General features: G+C 45.4%; 1 protein-coding gene across 5 annotated transcripts in view; it reads left to right on the top strand.

Moving 5' to 3' along the window:
• Positions 1-23,642, top strand: part of RTN1 (reticulon 1) — a 133,835-nt gene extending 110,193 nt beyond the window's left edge. For 4 of the 5 annotated variants that reach the window (XM_080595680.1, XM_080595678.1, XM_080595681.1 and 1 more), the window contains 6 exons: positions 18,595-18,802; positions 19,714-19,852; positions 20,719-20,788; positions 21,170-21,216; positions 21,308-21,366; positions 22,842-23,642. In XM_080595680.1, the coding sequence (XP_080451806.1) occupies positions 18,595-18,802; positions 19,714-19,852; positions 20,719-20,788; positions 21,170-21,216; positions 21,308-21,366; positions 22,842-22,884 (566 nt within the window). In that variant the 3' untranslated portion in view covers positions 22,885-23,642. Of the gene's footprint in view, positions 1-7,548; positions 8,022-18,594; positions 18,803-19,713; positions 19,853-20,718; positions 20,789-21,169; positions 21,217-21,307; positions 21,367-22,841 lie in introns of those variants that run through there. The other variant, XM_080595682.1, reaches the window with a different exon arrangement.
• Positions 23,643-25,413: the final 1,771 nt, after the last annotated feature.

A 25,413-nucleotide genomic window follows, 5' to 3' on the forward strand; every position in this document is an offset into this window, starting at 1 on the left:
ACGGGAAATGGTTTGGCCGATGTATCTTTAATCCTTCGGCCTTGAGAATGGAAAATGAAATTGTCCTCTCTCAGATACTTGACATCAGCATCCAAATCAAGGCTTTCTCATTGTGTGCAGAGAGGGGGAGTGAGGATACGTGTTATTCGAGTACTCAGAGATGGAATCTGTTTTTCAGAGAGAAACCCACTTCCACGAATTCAGTCGATTATTCTGGACTCCGCATTTTATTTTCCTTCTCTATTTCTTCATTTTACATCTCCATGTATAAAATGCCTAGTTTTAGGGATGACTGTTCTTAAGTCCCTAATGAGCTGGCTCCAGGTTGTGGATTTGCATTGCATATTTTGCAGATGTGATGCTGGAAGGAAGCTTGCTTGACCTTCCTTATGGTATCTTCTGACTCCCCTTCCTCCTGCCCCGTGTGGGGGATGTGTAGGGCAGGGCCAGCCCCCCCATATTCAAGCCATGGCTGCTTTCCTGCGTAGCTGCTCTTCCAGATGATAGCCTAAAATATCCCACAAAACCAATTTCCCTGCACTTTTCCCCAGCGAACACAACTGAACGTTTTCCTGGCACATCGTTTCCCGATGCAATTCTTCTGATTACCCTGGGCTGGCTGCCTTCTGACCTGTTCCCCGCTCCTCAGCCACGTTTTTGGCTAACAGCCAAGTCCTGTGCATCCCCCCAGCTTGAGAATGGGCTCGAGCAGCATCCCTCCCTGTGCAGAGAGCATTTTGGTCCCCAGGTGCATCGCAGCCACGGAGCAGGCAGCAACAGGGCTACAGGATAAGCTTGGGTTGTGGCTGCTGCATCCAGCAGCGTGTTCGTGGTCTGCTGCTGTTTTCCAGGGAAAGCCGGGGTTGCCATGACAATTGTGGGATGGTCGAGTGGTGCTTGCATGGCCACAGCATCTGCAGACCTCTGACACCAGCGCATTTATCCTGCCTGCCCCCACGCAGTGGATGGGGGAAGCGGTGCAGAGGGGTGGGCAGCTGAGGGCCTGTTAAATGACTCCCTTCCCCAAAGAAAATGGCTTTTTTTGGGAACGGGAGCTGAGGTCTGGGGTATGATGCTCTGCACCTTCACCTGCTCACTGGGGTCAGGCTGGCAGGAGGGCTGGTGGGTACAGGAGCCAGCAGAAACGGTGCAAACCACGGCCCGTTCACCAGCACCCCTGGGTGCCTGCGAGGATGCCAGCCTGAACTAGAGGCTTGTGGCACCACTGCAAAAGAAACCTCTGTCTCCCGAGCCTCTGCCCGCAGGCTGTCGGTTTAATTTGCAGTCATGTTTGCACAGTTTGTAGGTGTATTTGCACTTGGACAGCATCGCAGCCCCTGAATCGCCGGGGGACAGCCAACGAGATGAGGCAGGGGAAGGGACAGGGCCCCTGGTGGCTTGTGCCAGCGGGCCAGCAGCGCAGGTCGTGCCAGGGGCTGGTGGCATCAGCACCAGGCTGGGGGTGAGGATGGCTGTGCCGTACCCCAACAGCTCCAGCAACAGCCCTGGGCCTGAAGCGGCACCATTCCGCCTGCAAATGGTGATTCAGAGATCCATGGGATGGGGCAGTTTGGGAGGTAACAATAATTGTGTCCTCCCCTCCTCTGCCGGGCACGCTTGGCCAAAGGGGAGGCTCCTCTTTCGCCAGCACCGGGCAGGATTTCACCCCTTCCAAGAGCCATGCAACCCCAATTCATCTTCACCATCTTGCTTGGTCTCCACTGGCCCAAGAATGCCAGCCAATAACACTTGCCTGCAACTTGTTTACAAAAATGCACGAGGCTGCTTCACTCGAGCAGCAGATGTTGTGCCAGGTGCTGCAGAAATAAAGCTTTAAAAGCAGATGATGACCCAAATTTAAATAGACCAAGCGGACCCAGAGACCCAAGAGAGAGGATTCCCAAGGTCACGCAGGAAGCCTCTGGCAGACGTGAGGGCTGAACATAGATCTCCTGAGGCCCAGCCAACGCTGTGGTCTCAGGACTGTCTTCTCTTTTGTCTTCCAGTCCATTAAGAAGATAAGTTAATGAAATGGAATTAATAATGCCAGCTGCAGCACCAGCAATGCTGTAAGGGAGACAAATTTAGCAGCCCAGACTTAAAAGCATGGACTTGGAGACAGGGGTAGGCTGCAAGCGGTGCACGAGCCTGCTCTGACGGGGGAATGCAGTAGGTCAGCCAGAGTTTTGGGGTCTTGGCAGCTTTACTGATCACATCTTGAAGAAGGAATGAAGACGTACCAATTGCCTCCCCCAGAGGAGGGAGATGCCCAATTTTAAGGTTCCCAGCACTCACAAAAAGAAGTCCCACTGGAAAGAATCAAAAGACTTTTCTAGGTCAATGGCAGGAATAGAGCCTTCATTCTTAGGATCCTTCTGGTTCAAAAATAGCATTAAAGAGCTAAGAGAAACCATCCACTGCTGAAAAGCCAGGAGTAAATCACAACTGATTCCTACATCTTAGATGTGCTGTCACCTGCATTAGTCAGCAAGCTCTGGTGGCACTGCAGGGGTGCCAGCATCCCTGGGATGGTTGGTGAAGAGGATCCGTTCCCATCAGTGGTTCAAAATCCAAAATGGAAAACTGCTTCCTAATAATAGACCCAAATCTCAGGGTTTCCCCCCACATGGCTCTTTCACTAGCATTCAAAGGAAGGCTGCCTCGCTCCCAGGCAGGGAAGCAAGTGCAAAGTGTGTTTCACCTGATTTTTCACCCACTCTTTTGACTCGTGTCACAGGGCTGTTGCCAAACGCCTTACGATAATCTCAGACTTGGAGCAGAAATGGGCATGAAGAGCAGTCGTGCTGAGCAGAGAGTGAAACAGAGGCAGCAGAGCAGAAGCTTAGCAACACACCTCAAAACACACTTCTTGTCCCTGCGAACCACCCAAATATTTTGACTGATGACTTTAAAAACCCTGATAAACCCAGGCATTTCAAGGTATCTCAAAAAAAAAAATGCGGGGAAGCTGGAACATGATGTGATGTGCTGGGGCATGGCATTTCTTTTGTTACCAGCATTCAGCTCTAGACATACATTTCACCAGTTTGAGACCATATTGTCTTTTTAACAGCTTATTGATTCCTTTGGTGGCCTAAAGAGCTGAGAAAATAAGTAATTCATCACTGTATAACGTCTCCTAAGAGAAACATCAAAGCCCAGGGCAAGAGACACAAGGACAAAGCTGTCCACGTACCACCTAGACTGCAAGTGGTGATGGCCCTGGAATAGCCAGCAGCATCTCCCAGCTCCTGACCTTTTCACCTGAGCTGCCTCTGAGCAAATCTGCAGCCCAGAAAATGTGTTGAGCACGAATGAGAGCAAGACAGCAGAGCCAGGATCTGGCCCATCCCTCCGCTATTGACAGCCTCCTCGCCAAAATGTGATTGCTGGCTGCCCTTGGCTTGGAGCACTCGGGCAAAAATTCCCCATTGCTCTTTAGAGCTTTGAGGTATAATAATGGGACTTTTAAAATAGCATCCTCTCTATATTTGTTGCAAATGCTAAGAACAAATTGTCTAGGAAAAAAACAAACCAAAAAACAACAGAGATCTCCCTTAATGCTCTTGTTCCCATAAGCGTCGGGATCTTCCAGCACCGCGCTGCAGCTCCGGCATTGCCCTCAATGTGTCCCGCGATGCGCTGACGTGGAGTGATGCAGAGCTCTGCTCTGAAAAGCATCGTCAGTCCGAAGTGTCTTCAAAGTCACTGCACTTCGAGCAGAACCGGTGACAATTTTAGCTCTATCTTTGCTTTTGTTATTGTAAAATATTCTTTGAAATCGGTGCTGATTTCCACCCCAGTCCTCCAGCAGGGTTGTTAAGGGACAGCCCTGGAGGTTAAGGCTGTGTCTGATCCTTCTCGTGGTAGAACACAGCGGGGGCTTCTGAGCTCTCATGGATTATGTTGACTCAGCTATATTTACCAAAAAAGCCATAAATGTTGCTAACTCTGACCTCATCAGAGCTCATCAGCTGGGTGCAGGCAGGCTTGGTCATCATGAAAATGGAAGGACCTCCAGAGAAGAGCAAGGTCGGGCTGGAGAACCAGGTCTGACACAGGGCTTGCCGTGTCCCCATCCACGTGGCAGGGTGCCCGTGCCCCTTGCTGAGCTGCAGCCTGCACCTCGTCCAGCACTCCCTGGTGGGGCTGGAGGGATGGAAAGAGATGAGGCAGATGGCAGTCCCCTACTCATGAAGTACTTGAGGTTTCTCTCAGTGCGAGGTTATGAGGAGCTGAAAGTACACAGGTAACTTCATTTTACTCAGTCCTTCCCCCTAACTTCCGTCATACGTGGGTCATTATCTCTAGCAGAGGTATGTAACAGGCAAATACTGGTGAGCCCACTTGGCTTGCAGCTGTGCCATCAACATTAAACTTCAGGTGACCTCACTAAAACATCTAAAGATCTTTAATCATTCAGTAATGTCCTGCGGCAGAAGGAGGATTGCCATAGACCATGCTCTGAAGGGAAGGAAGTTCCACTTAGTGCTTTTAATCCTGCTTCTGCTCATGATGACAGCAAACCTTCTCTTCCATCACTGCGCTATCCAGTGGCTTGTGCCAATAGCTCTGACTTGTGCACGTCTTGCCTTATTCAGATCCAGGCAGGCTTGTTTGTGCCTTCCGCTCTGCTCAGTACACATTTAGTCGGTGGCCCTGGTTTAGCTCTATTGCAAGGAAATAGTTCTAGGAAATAGCTCCTCGGTCTCTTGATGGCCAACTGCTTAGTCCTAATTCTGGCTCACTTCTTACCGAATGCATAATTTAAATTCTCATTATAGAGATGCATTTTTTATCAATTGCCATTTTAGCTCTGCATCCAGCCATTGCTGACTGTGATCCTGTTAAACTTTGTGTGCTAGTCTAGGTAGACATACATATGGTGTAATGCCAGGCGTTGCCCCTCTCCCTCACCCAGCTCACCACTGGAAGCTTCCCGGGTAAGTTAGTGTACACCGCAAGATGTTCTTATCCTTTATTTCTAACTTGGTTCATCTCACAGCACCGGTTGGGTTCTGGTTCTGACATGAGTGTGTTCTTGTCACTGTTGATAAAGCAGCGGGTTCTGGTGCCCATGAATTAAAATAGCTCTGGAAGTAGTGTGGGACAGGAGCTATGTGGGACAGGAACTACGTGGGCCAGGTCTGAAGAGACATTCTTCCAATGGGAAGCAGGGACTGAAGCAGGAAAACTGAGGGTATGGTTCATTTTGCTAGCCTGGAGAATCACAGAATCATTCAGGTTGGAGAAGACCTCTAAGATCATCTAGTCCAGCCTTTAACCTAGCACTGCCAAGTCCACCACTGACCCATGCTACTAAGTGCTACATCTACATGTTTCTTGAAGACCTCCAGGGATGGTGACTCAACATCTTCCCTGGGCAGCCTATTTCACCGCCACACAGCCCTTTCAGTAAAGAAATTTCTCTTAATATCCAACCTAACCCTCCCCCAGCACCATTTGAGGCCATTTCCCCTCATTTTGTCACTTGGTGCTTGGGAGAAGAGTCCAATCCCCACCTTACTACAGAATCAGCCTTCTTTAAGGTAACCTTCTTTGGAGGTAAGCCCTACAACCTCCTTTAAGGTAACTGTAAGGTACAACGAGGTCTCCCGTGAGCCTTTTTTCTCTAAGCTAAACAACCCCAGCTCCCTCAGCCCTCCTCATAAAACTTGTTCTCTAGACCCTTCACCAGCTTCATAGCCCTTCTTTGGACAAGACGGAGGTGGAGACCTGAAGTCTGGGGCAAGGAAAATCTCTACCAACAAGGAAGGAAAGGAGAGATCACCACAAGACCGGGGTGTTAAATGTACAAGGACCGCTTGTCTGCCCAAATGGAATTAATTAGTCTTTCATCCCTGGCTAAGAAATGCAGGTTACAGTGAGATTTTGTGTCTTCTCACTGCAGTGTTGCTGGTGGTCCATGCACAATAGGCATCAGTTTCATTGAATCATTGTTGGAGATTTGTGGGGTTTCGTTTGTTTGTTTGTTTGTTTGTTTAATTATTATTATTATTATTTTTTTTTTTTTTTTTTTATTTCAGGAACTCCAGGGTTTAGGAGTTTCATATGTGTGGTTTTCATCTACGTTGCTTGTAAATACCACGTATTGTGGATTGGTGCTGGGGACCCTGTTGTAGGGCAAAAAGCAACAATAGGGATATTTTCTGCTTTTGTGAAGGCTCTAAACCAATCAGACCATGTTGGGAAATCATCCCTTGCCAAGCTGTTTCTTCCTTTTTTAACTAAGCCAGGAAGCCTGCAAAATCAAGACTTGTAATACTGTCTGTAGATTGTTTAATCTTACTACATGCAATGACAATTGAAGCCAGTTCTGCACCAATTAGTTAATTATTTCTCTGTTAGGGGATTTAAGCCGAGCGCAAGTCTTTCTGGGATTTCAGAGACGGTTTTGAAACGCAAGCAATAGCTGCTGCCCTCCATAAACCTAGCAGACCTTCCTAGGTAAAGGTTAGGATCTGACTGTGGTCAATTGATCCTTAAATTCTGGCTTTCTTCTGGGGGATGAGTTACCTGAGGGAGGGATAAGTGACCCAGTAGTGCCAGCTGGGGAGATCTCTGTTAACTGAAGCATTAAAAATCTTCTGGCTTGGGAGCCAAAAACACAGAGAGGTTCAAAATTGGTTCCCCATGCTAATGTGTATGGGACCCACTGTCTCTGTGCTGCTGCCCACTTTCATACTAAAAACATAAAGTCAATATAATATGGCTAAAATAAAAAATATTTAATAAGTTAGCATGATCTGAAAGATTAAATATGGCCTGTGAGCTGAGAGGGCTCCAGTGGGATCGTGCTGCTGATGGGGACCAGACCAAAGCTGATACCTTGTACCTTGGATCACTCTTCAGTGAAATGGGGTGACTTTGGGGAGTTTTTTGTGATTAGTAAAAGCTGCCAGAAATCTGAAAAGGCAAACAAGCTGCGTGAATGTAAAGCATTTCTTTTCCCAGTTTTTGCCATGTACCGTGTGGCCATGGCTTACCTGTGACATCCCTGTGAGGCTGCTTTTTAGTTTGCTGACAGGGAAACTGAGGCAGGGCCAGCATCTTCCCTGAGGCAGGAGTGCCAGGGCTCGTGTTAAAATTCAGCCAGCAGTGTGCTGAATTACCACAGAGTACTTTTTCATAAATTGTCCCATAAACCTGCTGTCTCACACCTCGAATCCTGGTGTATGCAGCATTTTGGGCAGCGTTTGCAGCCCGCACGTCCCAGCCCAGGAGCAGCCTGCTGTGTGCAGCATCCCACCATGGCAGGGCTCGGTGCACGGGGTGTGGGTACTCTGCTATTTCCTGCTGTTTCTGGAATAGTTTTGGAAAAAAAAAATAGCAAAATGGGGGTTGCTTTGATGGGATCAGGTCCTGCTCTTGGTTTTCTCCTGCCTGCTCCAAGACCTCACCCAGCCAGGCAGAGGAGAGGGGGCACCAGCACTTGGGGGTGGACGGGGAAATTTGGCCCTCCCCAAAAAAATGAAGAAAACACCAGATTTCATCACTCCCAAGAAATTTCTGGAACATGAATAGTCACAACCGTGCAGCCGTATAGGAAACGGTGCTCCCCCCCCCCCCCCCCCGCCTCCACCCACACCGAATTTGTTTTTATTTCTCTGCCGTCAGGTTGCCTTAACCATTTCGATGGCTCGGGAGGCTAAGCCGCCGAGCCAGCGCAAGCTTTTGATTTGAAAGGGGACCGCATCCCCTTTTTCAAAGGAGCCTGCTCCCTAGGGCAACCACATCACACCGCTGATTTGCTGCAGTGGAGACCGCAGCGCGTACAATATGCCCTCCCCCCTCCGCCTGTGCTGCTTACAGCATCAGTCCGGAGCCGAGCGGGGAGACGGGAGCGATACCCGCTAACCCAACCCATGCTCGGGAATGCCTGACTGCTAACAACGCAGTGCCTCCGACCGCAGGACCGGCCATTCCCCAGCCCTCCGAGATGCAAGCCAGCGCCGACTCCACCAAGATGGACTGTCTTTGGAGCAACTGGAAATGTCAGGGTATTATATCTGTTCGAGTGTTGCATGCTAGAAGGACTGCATGTCAGAGGAGGCAAAGGCAGGATCCATCCATTTTTTGCATTGTTCACCTGTGGGCCTTTGCATGCTGTTTTATCTCCCTTCCCGCGAAGCTTTTATTTGGGGGTAATTTAAGAAGGAAAGGAAGAAAAAGCCCTTAATTGTGTTGTTTGAATGTATTTCTCCCATCTCCAGCTGTCTCGCCCTGAAAGCATCCAGGATACAGGACCTTCCTTCCCACCTCACAGCTCATTTCCCAAGCATCCGCCCTTGCCGTTAGCGGTGTCATTCCTCACCCCGGAGTCTCTGGCAGGATTTTCAGACCTTTCGGGCTTTAGGAGAGCCGGGCGATGGTGAATTGGTGCCGGCTGGGGCTCGCGAGGGTTCGAGGCGGTTGCGTTGGGCGCCTCGGTGCCTCCTGCCCACGGACACACCCATGGCCAGGGCTTAGCCTAGCGTCGACACAAAGAAAACGCAGCCCCGGCGAGACGTACGATAGCACCACGGCATCGCCACCCACCTCGCACTTTGCTGTAGAGTTGCTTTAAAAAAAAAAAAAAAAGCCTTTATTGTGCTTTTGAGCAGTCCGCTGAGTCCCCTTTGGGGGTAAAAATACCGTGATGGTGTGGTCTGCTGCCGCGTAGGCGAGGGGAACAATAGCATCTCCCTTTTGGGCTTATTTTCAGCTTATTTGGAGCGGGTCGGTGGCTGCGCTGGGTGGGGCTGGCTACCTTCCGGGGTGCCTTGGACGGCTTTTCAGCCATTTTTAGTCAGCTTCACACTTCCCAGCCAGCATCCAGCCTTTGTTTTGATAAAAGACAGTCTCTGTGACGCTGCTCGTTGGGCAGATTAGAGGGAGAAAAGCTAGCGGCTGATCCTGCCGGGCAGCCTGCTGTCTGCTTTGGGCAGGATTTCTTTAAATATATTTTATAATTTTAAGGTGCGTGTTCACACTGAATAGATCGTATATGGTGCTCACAGCAGGGTCCCTGGGAGAGAGACTCTGTAGCATCATCCAGGATGCTTGCAGGCGTAGTTTCATAAAGGCAGCAACATGTAACCGAAGCCAGAAAACCTTCCTAAGGTGGTTTGGGGCGGGGAGAGGCAGGGGGGGACATACAGCCAGACTCTTGCCTCTAGGGATCTTGATATTTTTGCAATCTTAATTTGGTTATGGTCAGAGGGTTTTTTCAGGAAAATGAGTAGCAGGAATGTAAACAGATGCACCTGTTAAATGCCAGCCTGCGGCAGCTCGGGCTTTCCATACCTTAATCAAGGGCCAGGGTTTTCTATAGGATTGTGTGATTCCTTAAGGTTATACAGGAGAGCCACAGCCAAACTTGGGAGCCTTTTCATCTGAGATTTAAACATGAACTTCCTTGTTAGGTGGGGTTCAGGTTTTTGTTTGTTTTGTTTCCAAAAAGGCTAAGTATCTTGCTGATCCTTCTAAAAATATTAATTTGCTGAGTCAGGTTATTGAACCACCTGTATTTAGAGGCAGGCTGAATCTTTTCCTTTTTTAGTAGAAAAAATGAATATTTATTCATTAAGTTAAAAAAGGGGGGATAACAAAGGGTGTGCTGCTATTGTTTAATTAATAATCAATAATAATAGTAGTCTTTCTCTCCTTCTGTGCTGTCCTGTTTGAAATCAAGAGGCAGATTTGCTGAAAATTATGACACAATCTGACCCATGCTGATTTAAAAAAAAAAAAAAAAGATCTGAAAAAAAAAATCAACGCAGCTGAAATAAATCACTTGCCTTCCACATCATTTGCATATCTTTCTTTTTCTTGGGTGGTGCTTTATGCTTTAAAAATGATTCTGCAGAAAACACGAAATAGACAGTGTTATTTCTGCCACCAAAATTCTTTGATCAGTCCCAGATAAAATAGAAGAAATATGAAATTCAGGGGAATGAAGACTAAAGACTCAATTCACTGATTCTTTTAATATCTGTTATTCATGTACTCTCCATCTCAACCCAGAATATCAGTTTCATGAAAATCTGGAATTGTATAATTATGCCAAGTTCATTATCAATGGAATTATGGTTCCTCCCTGAAAACTCTGGAATATGGCTGTGAACGTAACAGATGCAGTCCCAGACCTCAGTAAATAGCGAGCATATTTGTACTGAAATTATGGAAATAAAATCTTGAGATTAACATAAGCTTTAATTAATAAACAATCATGCCTGCGACTAGCTATATCACTGGTTTGCCCTTACACTACTGAAAATTGGTGTAAAAATCGGTAGGGCTCTTGAGGAGCTGCAGGGATGCTTGGTGAGGCTTTGGCTTTGCCCCACTGAATCTACATACCATTACTCTCCTTGCAACGAAGCAACTGGTGCTGCTAAATACATTTAAAATATTGCAATGTGTTTTAGCGACGCAAGCATCAAGTAAAGCATGTTTGTGTCAATGGTAGATCATGATACAGCCCCTCAGGGAGAGCAGGAGAGTAAATCACCCCTGCCGGGCATCTGCTTCATTCAAAATATTGTCACAGGAGGCTTTGGGGGATTGCAGCCGACTTCCACACCCATCTTTTCGCACTGGTAGGTGGTGCGTTTGAAGTAGGCCGGGATGGAGCCATGCATAATGCATGAGTGTGCGGAGAAATGTCTCCAACTGGGCATTCTGGTCAGTGTGGACCTTTGTACAGCAACGTCATGGTGCCCATCTTGCTGAGGGGAGCTGCGGGATGAGGTGGGCCTCTGGGCTCATGAGGCTGGAGCAGGTCTCCAGGCCTTGCCTGTGGACTAGGCCCAGCTCCGCAGGGCTCAGCCCCACGCCTTGCTGGAGAGGTTTCTCTGGATTAGGAAGGTCTTGGCACCCCAGCTGGTTGGAGCTACTTGGTGCCAGTTATCTGGTCCCCACAAGTATTTCCTCTTCCACTATTTCTCCTATGTGTCAGCTTTTGGGTGGCCTGCATAAGTGCCACGCTTGTTCCTGCAGCGTCACCATCCTGCAAGACATATTAGGAAAGAAAATCTCAAAGATCAAGAGAAAAAGGCTGTGAACTGCTCATAGGAATGATCCTAAATATTATCCGCATTATGATTATAAACTAATGTGGAGAAGGACTGCAGATTTCATCAAGTCCACCTAACTGACGTAACTCCCCTGGAACTGGAGTTGTTGAGTAGCGTTTTTTTGACAGCTGTTTCCAGGGAACCGGCTTCCTTTCTTGATTGATATACCGACTGCTTTCTAAAGGGTGCTAAGAAGCTACACCAGCTATTCATGGCAACATTCCCCACTTCTAGAGTGACAAAGAAGTTCAATAGCAATAATACGGATGCGTTCTATTAATGTATAATCTTATTGACAGTTTTGAAGTCTGTTCAATTATAGCTATCACCATAAAAGCATAATTTCAGCCAGTCGGTACCTTCATACCTTCAGTGCTTTCCTGAAAGTACTGTGGGCTGAACTTCCAGCTGGGATCACCTTGTCTAGCTCAAATGAGTGCTCCCTCTTTGCAGCACCTAAAGATCTGTCCCAGAAGTTGGTTCTTTTGTTGGACCTTGGTAAAGCTAAAATCTTGGAATGAATTTATCATTTGATGTAACCAATTTAGCTAATATTTTCACAAAAACTGCACTAAGTTATGGGTAATCGACTTCCTGATTTCACAGCTGATTTCCTGTGAAATTTGAATGAAATTTGTCAATCTTTTTTCCACTTTCAGATTTGCTTTCATTTTTTTGTCAGTCCTTCCTCAAGCACATTCCTGTTGATAGCAACAGGACTGCAAGATCAAGAGCTTAAATCTAGAGGATAAACTCTCTTAGACGTGAGCTTCATGCCAGCCATCCCAACAAACACCTTGACCTAGGTGGTATCAAAAGTGAGATTTCACTAGCTCTGCCAAAACATGCTCTGTACACATCCTGGGTCATGTCTGAGTGTATTTTTTTTTTCTTTTAAGAATAGATAAACAATATTCTTCCATTGCCAAAACAAGGAGAAAATTCCCCTAAATTAAGATTATTTTAAGATATTCCTTAAGGAGTAATTTAAGCTCTATCAAGAGGGTGATGATGGGGCAGTAGCTGAAGGAAGATGAAGTAGCCGGAGGGCTGCTTTTGCTTTCACCAGGTCTCTAGGAAGTTTTACAGTGAGTTTGATGGGGCTGTTTTGGCATCAGAAGGGATAATCTCTCCATGTTGTTCTTATAACTGAAGTAGGTTTGAAACATTGATTTTGAAAATCTGCAGATTTTCAAATGTTCGGGTAGAGTTTGAAGGGGTCTGGTTCTGTTATTTTGGTCCAGGAGTAACTCAGAACAATCTTAACATTTCCATAGCATCATGCGGATTCAGAAAGTGCATTCAGGGACTCTGCTTGGTCTCCATGTTCTCTGCTCTCTTAAGGTAAGAGCAATAACATCCTTCATGGAAGCTGGCAAAGGCAAGTAGTGATATGGTTTGATGAGCAGGAGGTGTGTGAAGGAGGCTTTCTCTTGCCTCTGGATTAAATACTGGTCTCGATCCTCTCTCACGTGAAAATCGTAACAACAAGTCATAGCAGACTTACGTGAGGAGAGGTTGCAGGGCTGATTTCCTTATTGCCAGCCCTGTTGTGCTTTCTTCTGTCTACCCAAGCCCAGCCTGGTGCCTCACTTAAGGCAAGCAATCCTTTTTTTTGCTCACATAAGGCAATCCTAATCTTGCAGATGGAGGAGGATATTACCTGGAGAGCATCTCGTATCAAAAATTTCCTTTTCCCTGGTCCTAACCCATCTCCAGGTCCTCTTTCATCAGGAATTGGGGACCAAGAAGGTCTGAACTTTCAGGCCGAGTTTTGGAGCAGAGAGATGATAAAGATATAAAGCCACGCTGAGGATGGGAAGTTCATGGACAAAATGTGTACAAGAGGTAGAAGTACGGAGAGATCCCTCAAGGCTGGAGATAAAGACTAAGGAGAGAGGTCTCGTAAAACAGCACAGATACTCTGTCTTGGCTCTGCTGTTAATCACAGCAGTCTCCTGAAGGCACCAGACTGCTCATTAAATGTTGTATCCATCTGTGTTACATTTGAATCAGATCTGTCATGGGGAGCAGAGCAAGGGCCACATTGGATCCTCCATTGGGGAGAGGAGGGAAAGCCTGGCTCTGCAGCCTGTGGTGAAAGCTGCAAAATGACATTTCTTTCAGCATGAGCAATATTTACTTCAAATCAAAGACTCATCTCTAGTAGTCCCATTTGTTAACAAATATTGTTACGACAATGCTATAAACGAGACTGCCCTTCTTAAATTGGGTTTCCCAGGCTTTTCACTGCCAGTAGGCCTGAGAAGCGAATTATGAAGTGCCTCTATATTATACTGCACCATATACAGAATTAAAGGCTGTATATAGACAGCTTTTTCTCACTTCTCATTAATACTAATATTACATAAAGAACGAAGCTGTACAACCCATTGATTTTACCTCCTAAGGAGGCCCAATGGGACCTCCATTGTAGGAAGGGGAACTTGATCACATCCAAGGGCTTATTAGTATGCTGGAAGCATATAACCTTATTCGATCCTCAAGGTCCATGGGCCTCATTTGAAGGCTGGACACAAGGATTTTGCACACACTTTTTATACTTACTTCCATGTGAATGCTGCTTCATGCATGCTTATTTTTCATTCAGTTGTTGCCGCAAAGAACAACTTGCAAAGTCAGAAGGAGAGAACAAAGATTTTCAGAGGAAGACAAGGAGAAGCTGTGGAAGATGCAAATTGTCCAGTCTGTGCACAATTAATCTTCCATTAATTTTCATTTTAAAATGCTCGCTTCAGGACATGGAATGGAAAGATCCCCATTTCTCTTACAACAGTATTTTTCAAAAACATAATCATGCAGAAGTCTCAGGGGAGGACATCTCAGCTACAGGTTGGTTTGGATTTGCCTTCTCTGGAATCATCTCCCAGGAGCCTTGTGCTGCAGCTGCCCCACACCACGGTGCTTCTGGGGACCACGTAAACCACCACAGCCCAGCCCTCACTGTTCCCACAAGAAGGGATTCAGAAGCATCACTTCTTAGGCCCCCTCAGCCATCTCAAGCCTTTCACCCCTTGCCTCCAGCACTGCCCTTTCCATCCCTGAAGTCTCTCTTCTGGCTTTTGTGATGCCAAATATCCAAACATTTTCTGCTGAAAACCGTGACGTGAGCTGGGTGAGCTTTCAGGCACAACACTCGCAAGCAGTTCCTTGCTGGCACTGCAAGCATTGCACACTGCTGCTGTTACTTATATTTGAGAGGTTACTTTTAATTTGCCTCGTAAACACAGGCTGCTCATACTAACAGGTGGCTGCTTGTACCAGAGAGTTTTATCTTTGTGCATCGTTAGTCCAGGGAATGGCCTCAAATGGAGAACTCAGAATTCATTTAATGAGATGAAATTATACTATGCATTGTAGCTAAGATGCTGCTTGGCATCCTTGAAAGATTTTTCTTTCAAATCCAAGGCTACTCGAGTAACATTTTACAAGATCTGCTGTCAGTTAAAAAAAAAATATGGACAGGCAATGCTTTCAGATAAACAGTTCATCAAAATGCATTTCTTCAGAAACACTCTTCAAAGACGGTTGCAGTGACCTGCATCATTCTGCAACATTGCTTTCTTAGAGATTTCTGGCAAGTCCCCCGTAATAAATACAAAGACTTCTGAGTTTGAGACTGTTCTGGCAAAACCCAGAGTCCTTTTATACCTCCACAAATGAGCCAGAGCTCTGGTGCATTGTGCTGGAAAGAGAGCAAAGTGACCGAAGGAGGGACTCTGCTTCTCTCATTCCAGGAGGTTGAAGGGAGATCGTGGAAAGCTACAACTGAACAGCTTCTGCATGTTAATGGGCATGCTCCAGACTTTCGAGTTGGGATTTTCAAAAAAGAAGGTTTTGAATGAAACTGAGGCTGATTTCAGTGCCTGTTGTCCAAAACCCTGTTTGCAAATACTAGCTGCAAGCCAAAGGTGCTCTGAAGTCGGCGCTTTGGCTGTCAGAAATGTGTGTTGCTTAGCCAGACAGATTGACCCGCTGTCCAATTGCATGCACATCACATATCGACAGGCTCACATGGCACCAGCCTCCTGCTTCATGCATATTCAGCGTGCATCACTCAGAATCATGCCATTGTAGTTGAGGACAGGCACATACACGCACACACACACGCAGTCTGCAACATGCCCAAGGCTTGCAGGACCTTTGCCTGCACCAGGACCTTGTATTCTTTCCCTGTGGGCCAATTTTTCACTAAGCATTGACCAAAGCATCTAATTATTACTTCATTAATTCATGCCCTCTCCTCTGATTTCCCTGGGGACTGATGTCCCCATGTGAGAGCTGGACTCGGAGCCTGTTGCAGCCTGGCCAAGCAGAGAGGTGGGTGTAGATGAGCAGCTCCAGCTCAGCTCACACTCTCTGTGTCCCCATGCACTCTCTGTCTGAGCCTGGGTGGTCAGTAATTTGGCATACGTAGGGATGGACAGGCAGCTGCCCTTTCTCAAAGACTCAGACGACCATTTGTATGTCATAAGCTGTTGAAGGGAGTAAACCCATGGGGCCAGCAAGTATTTGAGGACACCATTTGCTGTCTGAGTCAGTTTTGTATGAATATAGGATGAGATGCAACACGAAGCAGACATATAAATGTGGCTGACAACTTCACCTTTCATCTTCATCCTCATTCAGAACACTGGGGTGTGGAGGAGGTTGATGTATCCAGTCTTAGGCTCACCTGATGGTGAAGGAGAAGATTTCTCGTTGCTTTGCCTCTTGGCATCTGTTGACAATGCCAGACAGTGATGGGACAGGTACTACCTGGGAACCAGGGCAGCTGCGTAAGAACCCTTAAACCCCTATCTGCCTCCTCCTGAGGTTTCCCACCTAGCAGTTGGCACGTATTTTTTCCCATGCACATGGGAATACTCGCGTCAGGTCTAAAAGACACAGGATCCCTCTCTCCCAGGTCTCATTTGGCTGGCGAAAGAGGCCAGCTGCCTTTCATCTTCTCTCTCACGCATGCACACAGCCCCAGAACTGTGTCATTTGGCCTCTCTCCATTTCGCTCGGAGTGGTGGCGAGGCTTTCCTTGTTACAGCTTAGTATATACCCCAGTCACCTCACAGCAGGAAAGGGGCAGGTTGCAGGATATCCACACACACAGACAGGGCTCTCTTGGGTCATTCAGCATCTTCCCTGCTGAGAGGAATGAGAAAATGCAATTTAGAAAATCTCCCAGTCTGAGGGGATGTGAGGTAGAAGATCCTAGAAAGAAGGTGAGAGTGCTTAGTTGCACATTTTGAGTCTTATCAGCAATTGCTAATAACTCAGGGAACTCCACTGAAATGGCCTGTTGGAATTTTTTGGCTCAGCTCTCATTTGTTTGCCTGTCTACTGCCTTCTTGCTCGGTGCGTGACCGTTTTGTTTCATCAGCAGATGATATTCCACATACAGCATCCTGAGCTGGCTCACCTGTGCTCACTTCATTTAATATGAATGTATTTTTTGACAAAATTTAAGTACCTCAAAATGTGAGATTTGCATAAATTTCCAATGCTATCTTGTGACAGGAATTTTTAAGCATAAAAATGATCAAGCTGTGAATAATACCTCCTGTCCAAATGCTCGCTGGTGAAAGCAAACCAGTTGCTGTGCTGTGCTGCAGAATTTTGCAGTGTCCTCGCTGAAAAAAGAGTGTGAAGAGCGGTAAATACCACACACTTGTCTTCTGGGTGCCATTTTGTAAGGATGCTTTGCAAGCCACACTCTCCAACCTGCAACCCTGCAAGCAACCTGTGGAGCTCCAGCTGCCCGCGTGGACACAGCTGGGTCTGCTGCGCACCTCCCTGGTGTTGGTGCATGCCCTAGGCTATAAGTGCATTTTTGGAGCATCCACCAGTCCATTCCCCTGGGTATGGGCAGGAAGGAGACATGGCCATATGACTGGAAAGTGTGATCCCTATTTTGTATACTCACACCCAGGACTCCAACACGTGCCACCCATCTCGTTGTGCGCGCTTGTGATCACAGGTCCAGTGTCGAGCGCTGACACATAGAAATATCAAAAAGTTATTATATTGTGTCTATGGATGTAGTATATGGATGTGCCTGTGGATGTAGTGTATGGATGTAGTAGGACGTGAATGTTGCGTGAAGGGAACAGAGTTCAGTAACACAATAGCAATTTCTGCACTCAAGCCCATTACTTTGAAAAGCAATGCTAATATGTGTAATAGTAATGAGTAATGGCTCATTGACTCAAGGGAAACAGGCAGTGGTGACTCACAGTTTCTGGAGATTAGATGATATGAACTACTATGCTGGATTAATTTTGTTTCTTTCTGTGTTTGTGAATTTTCTTTTGACAGATTGCATTTTCCTGAATTTACTCTTTGTTCAGAATTATTTGACAAGTGGCATCTTTGAAATCTGTTTGGCTGGTGTTGTGCTCAAGCTGTTCATGAGGACAGTGTGTGAAATTAGAGCTGCTTTGTTTAAATTGTCACGAGCCTGTTCTTTGGCTGGATGAGGAGTCTGCTTAGAAACAGGTTATCGGTGCAAATGCATTAAATTTACCTTTGTGGACTGGATGTGTATGATCATTTCTTAACAATATGCTTTTATAGTGCCCATTCCTTCAGTAGGATAGTTTGCTGGAGTGGCTAGGATAAGCTCTACAAATGGAATAAAAAGCATGGTCAAAATGAACTCTTTTGCAAATGTAAAAATATAGTGTTGGAAAATGGTTTTCTATGCTTGCTTTGTTCTAACTAACACCTCCCCTGTATCTAGACAAGGAAAGTTATCTACAAAATAGAAAAGTTTTTTAAATTATTCCTGAGATGTTCAGATTTGCAGCAGAAAGAGAATTATTCCGCATTTTAAGGTCACATTTGTTTCTTACTCTTGTAACTAAATGGTTTCCTACACACGTAACTGTTAAGAGGTGGCAAAACCAGGAGTTTTTTCCTTTCTTAGAACTCTTAGAACTAAAGAAATAACAAAATTATATTGTCATAAGTTTGAATGGGAAACTGGTTTATTGTGGCTAAGCCCAAACTATCTCATTCATTTATCAACAACCAAAACTTGAACATGTTTTGATCCAGAAGTGGAAAAAAATTGGCATTTGGACTTGTGACCAAACAAATAATAATAATTTGAAATTTCAATGTACAATAGGAACTTTTCTTAGTCGGAGAGTAGGTAAATGCAAGTTGGGGTGCAAATTTTCATACAACCCTACCAACAACACAAACCCCAGTTTGCATTTGCCTTGCCCTAGCAAGACACCCCCCATGCTGTGACTGGGGATAATCATCCACCTTTAACACAAATGCATGAAATACAAGGATTCCAAGCAGATGATCGATCCTCATTTCCTCCATGCATCCCTGAAGTCACTGAGCTGCTCTCAGGAAAGGAAATTCCAGGTGACAGACGTGAGCAGGACCATCTCTCCTCCCTTTCTCCTCCAGCGAAGGACCCGAGCATCGCAGCGGCCTCGATGCCCTCCCAGCTCCCGCCTTTAACATGTCGGTCTTCTCTCCCCAGCTATCGATCTGTTGTACTGGCGCGACATCAAGCAGACAGGGATCGTGTTCGGCAGCCTCCTGTTGCTGCTCTTCTCCCTGACCCAATTCAGCGTCGTCAGCGTCGTGGCCTACCTGGCCCTCGCCGGCCTCTCGGCCACCATTAGCTTCAGAATCTACAAATCGGTCCTACAGGCCGTGCAGAAGACGGACGAGGGCCATCCCTTCAAGTGAGTGCTCTGTAGTCATGGCTGGGGGCCACTTATCTTGTGGAGGATCCATTCCTTGTGGCAATTCACGTTTCTTCAGCTGCTGCTTTTATACCAGATAAAATTCTTGCTCATAACAGAGGAAATATTTTTTGCTATTGTCCAGAGTCTCGAGAGCTGTAAGGCAATATTGGCTTAGATTCTGGGGGAAAAAAAGAAAAAAGAAAAAAAAAAAGAAAGAACAATTACAAAAGCAATCATCCTCTGAGACACATTTTTTTTGTTTGTTTGTTTGTTTTCCTCAAAGTCAAAAGATCATAAAAATTATAAGTAAATGGAGAAAAGGAGTTTCACTAGAGCTATTGATAATACAGAATCTCTGCAAGTAGAAAAAGTATTGCTTCAGGGCGTGCTCTATTGGGCACACAGGGGAACTGTTTATATCTTTTCTCCGGCCCTGCTAGGCCGTGATGGGGCAGTGCATCACCGTGGGGTGCTGGTGCTGGTTAAGCTTTCCCCACCCTCTGCAGGGTCTGGGCTGTTTGTCCCCGCAGAGCAGCGATGCTTTCTCCTCTGCTGTGCTAATGAGTAGTGACCTGTGAACCAGGTCAGATTTGTGGGGAACCACCCCAGCTAGGATTTGTACCCCACCTTTGGGAATAGTAAAGAGAGAGACCATCCAAACTGGGCTCTGCATGTGGACAGGGCAAGGCTGCAAGCAAACAGACCCAGCACAGCAATTGCCCAGGGAGACAGGTCGTGCATGGCAAAAACGGTGTGTGCTGGTGGCTCTGTGCCCGCAGGAAGGGGACACATTGCTCCAGCTGCAAAGAAATGAGGGCTGGGGAGGAGGGAGTGATGGGGAGACAGGTACAAGTGTGCAAGGCAGGTGAACCTGGCTGGGTTTGTAACCAGACCTGTGTTTCTGACAGAGCCTACTTGGATATGGAAATGAATCTCTCACAGGACCAGATTCAGAAGTACACAGACTGTCTCCAGCTATACGTCAACAGCACAGTCAAAGAGCTGAGGAGACTCTTTCTCGTTCAGGACCTTGTGGATTCTTTAAAAGTAGGATTGCTTTAAATATTTTTAACCCCTCTCTGGAGGATCAATTTACATTTCAAAGTGCTGCTTCCCTTGTTGACGCTGTTCTTATAAAACCTAGTTTTGTGTAGCTAGATATCAAAGTTATTCTCCTACTTGGTTTCCAATCTGCTTGCTTCCAGTAGCTTAGAGGTTTGGCAATCTGCAGTTGAAGTTATTTATGTGTAATACAGGAGTTACAAAAGGTGCAGGACCAGCTTAATTCCACGGCAGGTCTGGAAGCATCTCTGTGTTGTGCTCTCTATGACCTTGCCACAAAATGGCGTATTCCCCTCTAATCCCTCTGGCGATCTGGCTTTCCTCTAATGGTGGCCTTTCCTGCTGTGGAGGAATGCCCTCTTTCCCTCCCTGCTGAGACAGCAATTTATTTTCAGCCTTACACCCAATCAGGTGTTCTCCAGAGCAAAGGGAAGATCATTAAGGGAGCAGACATGGGTTAGGCTGCTAAATTACTAAAGGTTTTTAGAAAAATGTACCCATCTCCCAGCCCTCAAGGCTTTTCAGTCACTGGAATTATCACTGTGGGGTTGTGATTAACTTGTGTGGGATGACCCTTGCCTTCATCAAAATTGGATGCAGGGTCCTAAATGTATGCAATTAAACACTAAATATACGTGAAAGCTCAGCTAAGAGAGTATGAAGCAGTGATCTGCAGGAGGGAAAATGGGTTTATACACTCAGAAAAAGTACCTAGTTCTTAATGTGCCTTACTTAACAAGTCCCTTTACACATTAAAAAAGGCTAATGTGCCATTATATTAGTTAGTTAAGTGAACTCATTTCTTCTTATGCTGACACTGGAGGTGATGTAATGATCTGTCCTTAATTTAGTTTGCAGTACTAATGTGGCTGCTGACTTATGTGGGAGCCCTCTTCAATGGCCTGACTCTTCTGATAATGGGTAAAAATTATCATTTCTTTTTAAATCTATTTTTAACTCTAATTCCCTGGTGATTTTTTACGTAGGCAAAACAGCCTCTCTTTGTTGTGCCTTCCCCACAGTTAAACCATCAACTTGTATTTTCTCTTATTCATTATTCCTATTCTGTTGTCTGTCCTGCTAGAACCAATTTGCATTTTACGGGTCTGTATCTACTAGTCCCAGAGAACTGGGAAAATCTGTATTTGGGAGGTTTGAGCAAAGTTCATTTTTAATAGGAAGATCCCTGGTGGATCAGCTGACCAAGTGGCATGATACGTGTTTGTCCCTGCTCGAAGTAGGTCTCTTCTCTGGAGGAATCTGATCAGCAGGAATTTAACACTGTGCTCTTTTTCTCCTCAGCTGTGGTGTCTATGTTTACTCTCCCTGTTGTATATGACAAGTACCAGGTAAGTCCACCCGCAGCTCTGCAGTTCGGGTGCATGGGTGGTTGTACATTCTTGATGCCCCACTGACTTTGTCTCCTTTTGCTCCTTGCAGGCACAGATTGATCAATACTTGGGACTTGTGCGGACCCACATAAACACTGTTGTGGCAAAGTGAGTTCAGCAGCAGACTTGACCAAGTGTCCTGCTGCGAGGTTGTGGTATGCTGGGGTAGCTAAGAGCTGGGTGGTCCCGGGGACAACATGTCCCGTGAATGATGTCCTGCCAGCTCCTGGCATGAAGGAGCCTGCAAGAGGGTAGATCCCTGGAGGAACACGGTCCTTCTCAGATGAGTGTAGGCTGAGGCAGAGCTGTGATCCTGCAAACTTCTCTCCCCTCCCCTGCCCTTTGAGGGATGAAGATGGAGCAGCCCAAACAGGGTCTGATGTCCATACCTGGCCAGGACCGACCACACCACAAGGAATGTGTTAACTCTTCCTCACTGACTGCCCCAGCCTGCCCTTTTGCATTCAGGGATGCTGTCCTTTAGAGATAATAATAATGTTAATAAACAAAGTGGGAATTAGAACAGCACCCTGTTAGAGAAAACAAATATCTGGAATCACCATGACCTTGAGTGTCGCAAACCATCATAGAATGCTCAGAACTGGATGAAATTGTTGATGTAGTCTGCCCTGGGGCCTAATGCATTGCCTAGCAAAAGCTTTTGTGGGATCCATAAGAGGAGAGTGAGGGTCTAAGCATAGTCCTTAACAGTTGAGAATTACTGAAAGGTGCATCCATACATCTCAGCAGCTTGAATACATGGCTCTGCAAAAGTTGACTGAACGACAGGTGCCCAATGGAAGGCTACAAGATGGTGAGGGACAGAGAGCAAGTGGCCCACATGGAGATGCTGAGGAAACTGGGTTTGTTTTGCCTGACAGAGTGGGAGCTACGTGGTTATGTCATAGCAAGCTATAATTACTTGACAGGAAGTTAAAAGATGATGCAGCCAAACTGTCCTCAGTAGTGGCAAAAGTTATAGCAAGAAGCAACAACACAAATCTAGCTTAGAAAGTTGATGCTGGACATTTGGAGAAACTTCTTCATTCGGAGGTTAATATAGCACTGGAGCAGGCTGCCCAGGAAGGTGCCAGAACTTCCTTCCCTGGAGGTTTTCAAAGCAAGACAAAGCCATGGCCAACCTAATCTAGCATTGGCGATAGTCCTGCCTCAGGTAGGAGATTGATTCAAAGGCTTCCAGGGGACATTTCCAGACAGTATTTTTGTGATGTTGCAAACCCATAGCCTTGGGCAGGACTAGAAGTCTGTACTGATTTTTTAATTATTTTTTTTTAACTTCATTCCTGGCTTCCAGTAGACAATAGCCCACAGTAGGATAAAAAAGGGTGGGAGAATACCACTGAGGATACCCCATGAAAAAATGGGGAATTTACAACTCGGGGCCTCTAGGAGCACATGGATGAACATCATCTCTTTTTCTTATTAGACAGTAGCCCACCTGTTGCAACAACACACAAAATGCAAGCTAATAAAATTACCCTTTGCTAAGACTCCAAGTGGGGATCCGTTGGAATGAAATAGCTGCGTGACCATATAAACCTTTTTCTCTTCTTTATTTCTAGGATTCAGGCTAAAATCCCAGGTGCTAAGAGAAAGGCAGAGTAAAGCAGACATCAAGAATTCATCAGCTACAGTAGTGAATAATGGGGGAATCTGGAGTGGAACAGCTCTGTTCTTACACTTTACTGCAAATTTATTGTTCTTTTTTTTCTCGACACCATAATATTAGAAGGATAAAACTCGGAAGCAGTGCTTTTCCCCTGCTGCTTCTGCACTTAGAATATTTGCAATCACTTGTGTCAAGCACTAAAGTATAGTAAAGAGAAAAGTGTACTAGATGTGGTTTTTTGTGTTGCTTATAAAGTGCATGATGGTGAGAGCCTAAATAATATTGACCTTTTTTATTTTATTTTTTTAGTGTTTTTCCTTCTTCTATTGGCATTGCTTCTATAACTTTTAATGTTATATGTGGCTAGGGGCTTTCCTGCTTAGCGCACTGATGCAATAGTTAAAATTGCTTCTACGTCACTGGGTTGCTGGTTGGATTCATCTTTATTAACTATATAGAATTGTAGACTGATGTTTTAGTGTTTTCCAGCACAAATAAAATAAACAGTAATCGGTACTTATGGTAATCAGTTTTGTATAACTCCAAAAAAACGAAAACAAAACCCAGTACTTTTGTCGTAAGGGATTGACAGGCTGATTTAATGTATGGTAACTGGAAAGTTCCAGCTTGTTAAATTTATTACAATTTGTATTACATTCTCTGTAGTTCCTAATGGACTTAATTATGGACTCTGAATATTTGCACTTATGTACTTGATACCGAATGCAGAAATAAATGTTACTAAATGTAAAAAGTTCTCCCTCTTTTTGCCAATGGGATTATCTTGACGTTTGCAAACTGGACACATCCACAAATGCTTTGCCTGAGAAAATGGTTCAGTCTAACACAATCATCTGCACTACGTAGCTTATTCCTCAGTTTCACATCTCGATAAGTAAAGAACAGAAATTAAAAAAAAGATCTTAGTACATCTTAGGAAATGTTCTAAGCCCAGAGGCTGAGAACTGAAATAAAGATTTGCTCTTGTACAAAGGTGAAGGCTTTTAAATGTCAGCACTATATAAAGTGCTTCAGAACAAATAAATTGGTTAAGTGCTGAATGATTTTCCAATTTGCAGAACATACCTGTGGAAAATCTTTTATTCTCTCTTTTTTTTTTTTTAATAAAAATGTGAACATCAAAACCTTTTCCACCAAATTGCATTTATGTATTTTCTAACACAGAACATTTTTATGCAGAACATTTTTTTTTTCCCACAAAGAACTAGATCCTTAAACATTTATCTGAACTTTTTGAATTGAAATCTCTTGCATTTCTTCATTTAATTCACCTTCATCTGTTCCACGTGGACATAGTGACATTTGTCCTAGGTCAGGCTGCAGTGCTATTTGGCCATGTACAAGTGTATCACAAAAATGCATAAGAGGAGGTAGCAGAAAAATTGGTTTGGCTGTGGGCTAGTTAATTCTTGTGATATGTCTCAGATTCCCTTATTTTCTTTTAAGTTTTATATTTAAACATTCTTCTTTGCTCTTATTTGAACACCTCAGTGTGACACCTGTTGCTTATGATCAAATGGAATATGTTTGTTTTAGCGTGAGTAGTTTGCAGGCAGGACTTAAAATTCAACACCTGTCCCCAGATTTAACTGCCTCTTACACTTTCCTACTAGTGCATTAAAATGGACGATGTATAACTTTGGCAATGACCACATTTAATGTCCCATCCCACTGGTCCTATAAATGTGTTTTTCCTTAGCACCCTCAATGCAGTTGTTCCCAAGACCAGCTTTTTACAATACCGAATCCTAAACGGGATTTAAAGGCTAAATCTCCTGTATATTTGGAAATAAAATAAAACAAAAGAAAATTCTAGCAGAGTTCAAATCAAGAGAGCTCAATACCCCCATTCTTGTCTCCTCCAGCATCACCCTCTGTCAAAACCCCCAGCCCTCTGCCCCATCACCCTGACTGCACCCCTGCAGTCACCCCTATGACCCGTACCCTTTACTTTTCTCTCTTCTCACACCGCACCTCTTCAAACCAGCACCCAAGCTTCTTTGCAGCCATCCTGACTTTCCATATATTTGGCAGTAACGGTCTGCAAATCAGCAAGTGGTGCTGAGCAGCTGGGAGGTGTTTGTGCTGTGGGTGGAACCAGTTTGCAGGACCATGCTGGGATGTACCGGAGCAGAGGACCTCGGACTGCTTGTGCTGCCTGCTAGAGCTGCCCACAGCCGCTGGCACCGTAGTGGGATCACAGCAGGAGTTTCCATGACACCTTTGATGATGGGAGCATGCAAAAAGCCATCATGCCCAAAGCTTACATAAGACTTGTTGCAAACCTCTGCTAGCTCTTGGTCCTGCTATACAACTCGCAGTAACAGAGGCCCTGTGCATACAGGGAGGGATAATGGGAGGAGCTGTACTGACGTCTCTTTTTTATTTTCAAACAAGTAGAAAACAACAACGCTGAGCTCTGGTTCTGTTTGGTTGGTTTTTAAAATATTTCAGTATGATTACCATGGGTGTCTGAAGATACCCCAGTGACTCAAAGACATGTG

Source organism: Anser brachyrhynchus, assembly GCF_964034855.1.
Source record: "Anser brachyrhynchus genome assembly, chromosome: 5".
NCBI classification, from domain to species: Eukaryota; Metazoa; Chordata; class Aves; order Anseriformes; family Anatidae; genus Anser; species Anser brachyrhynchus.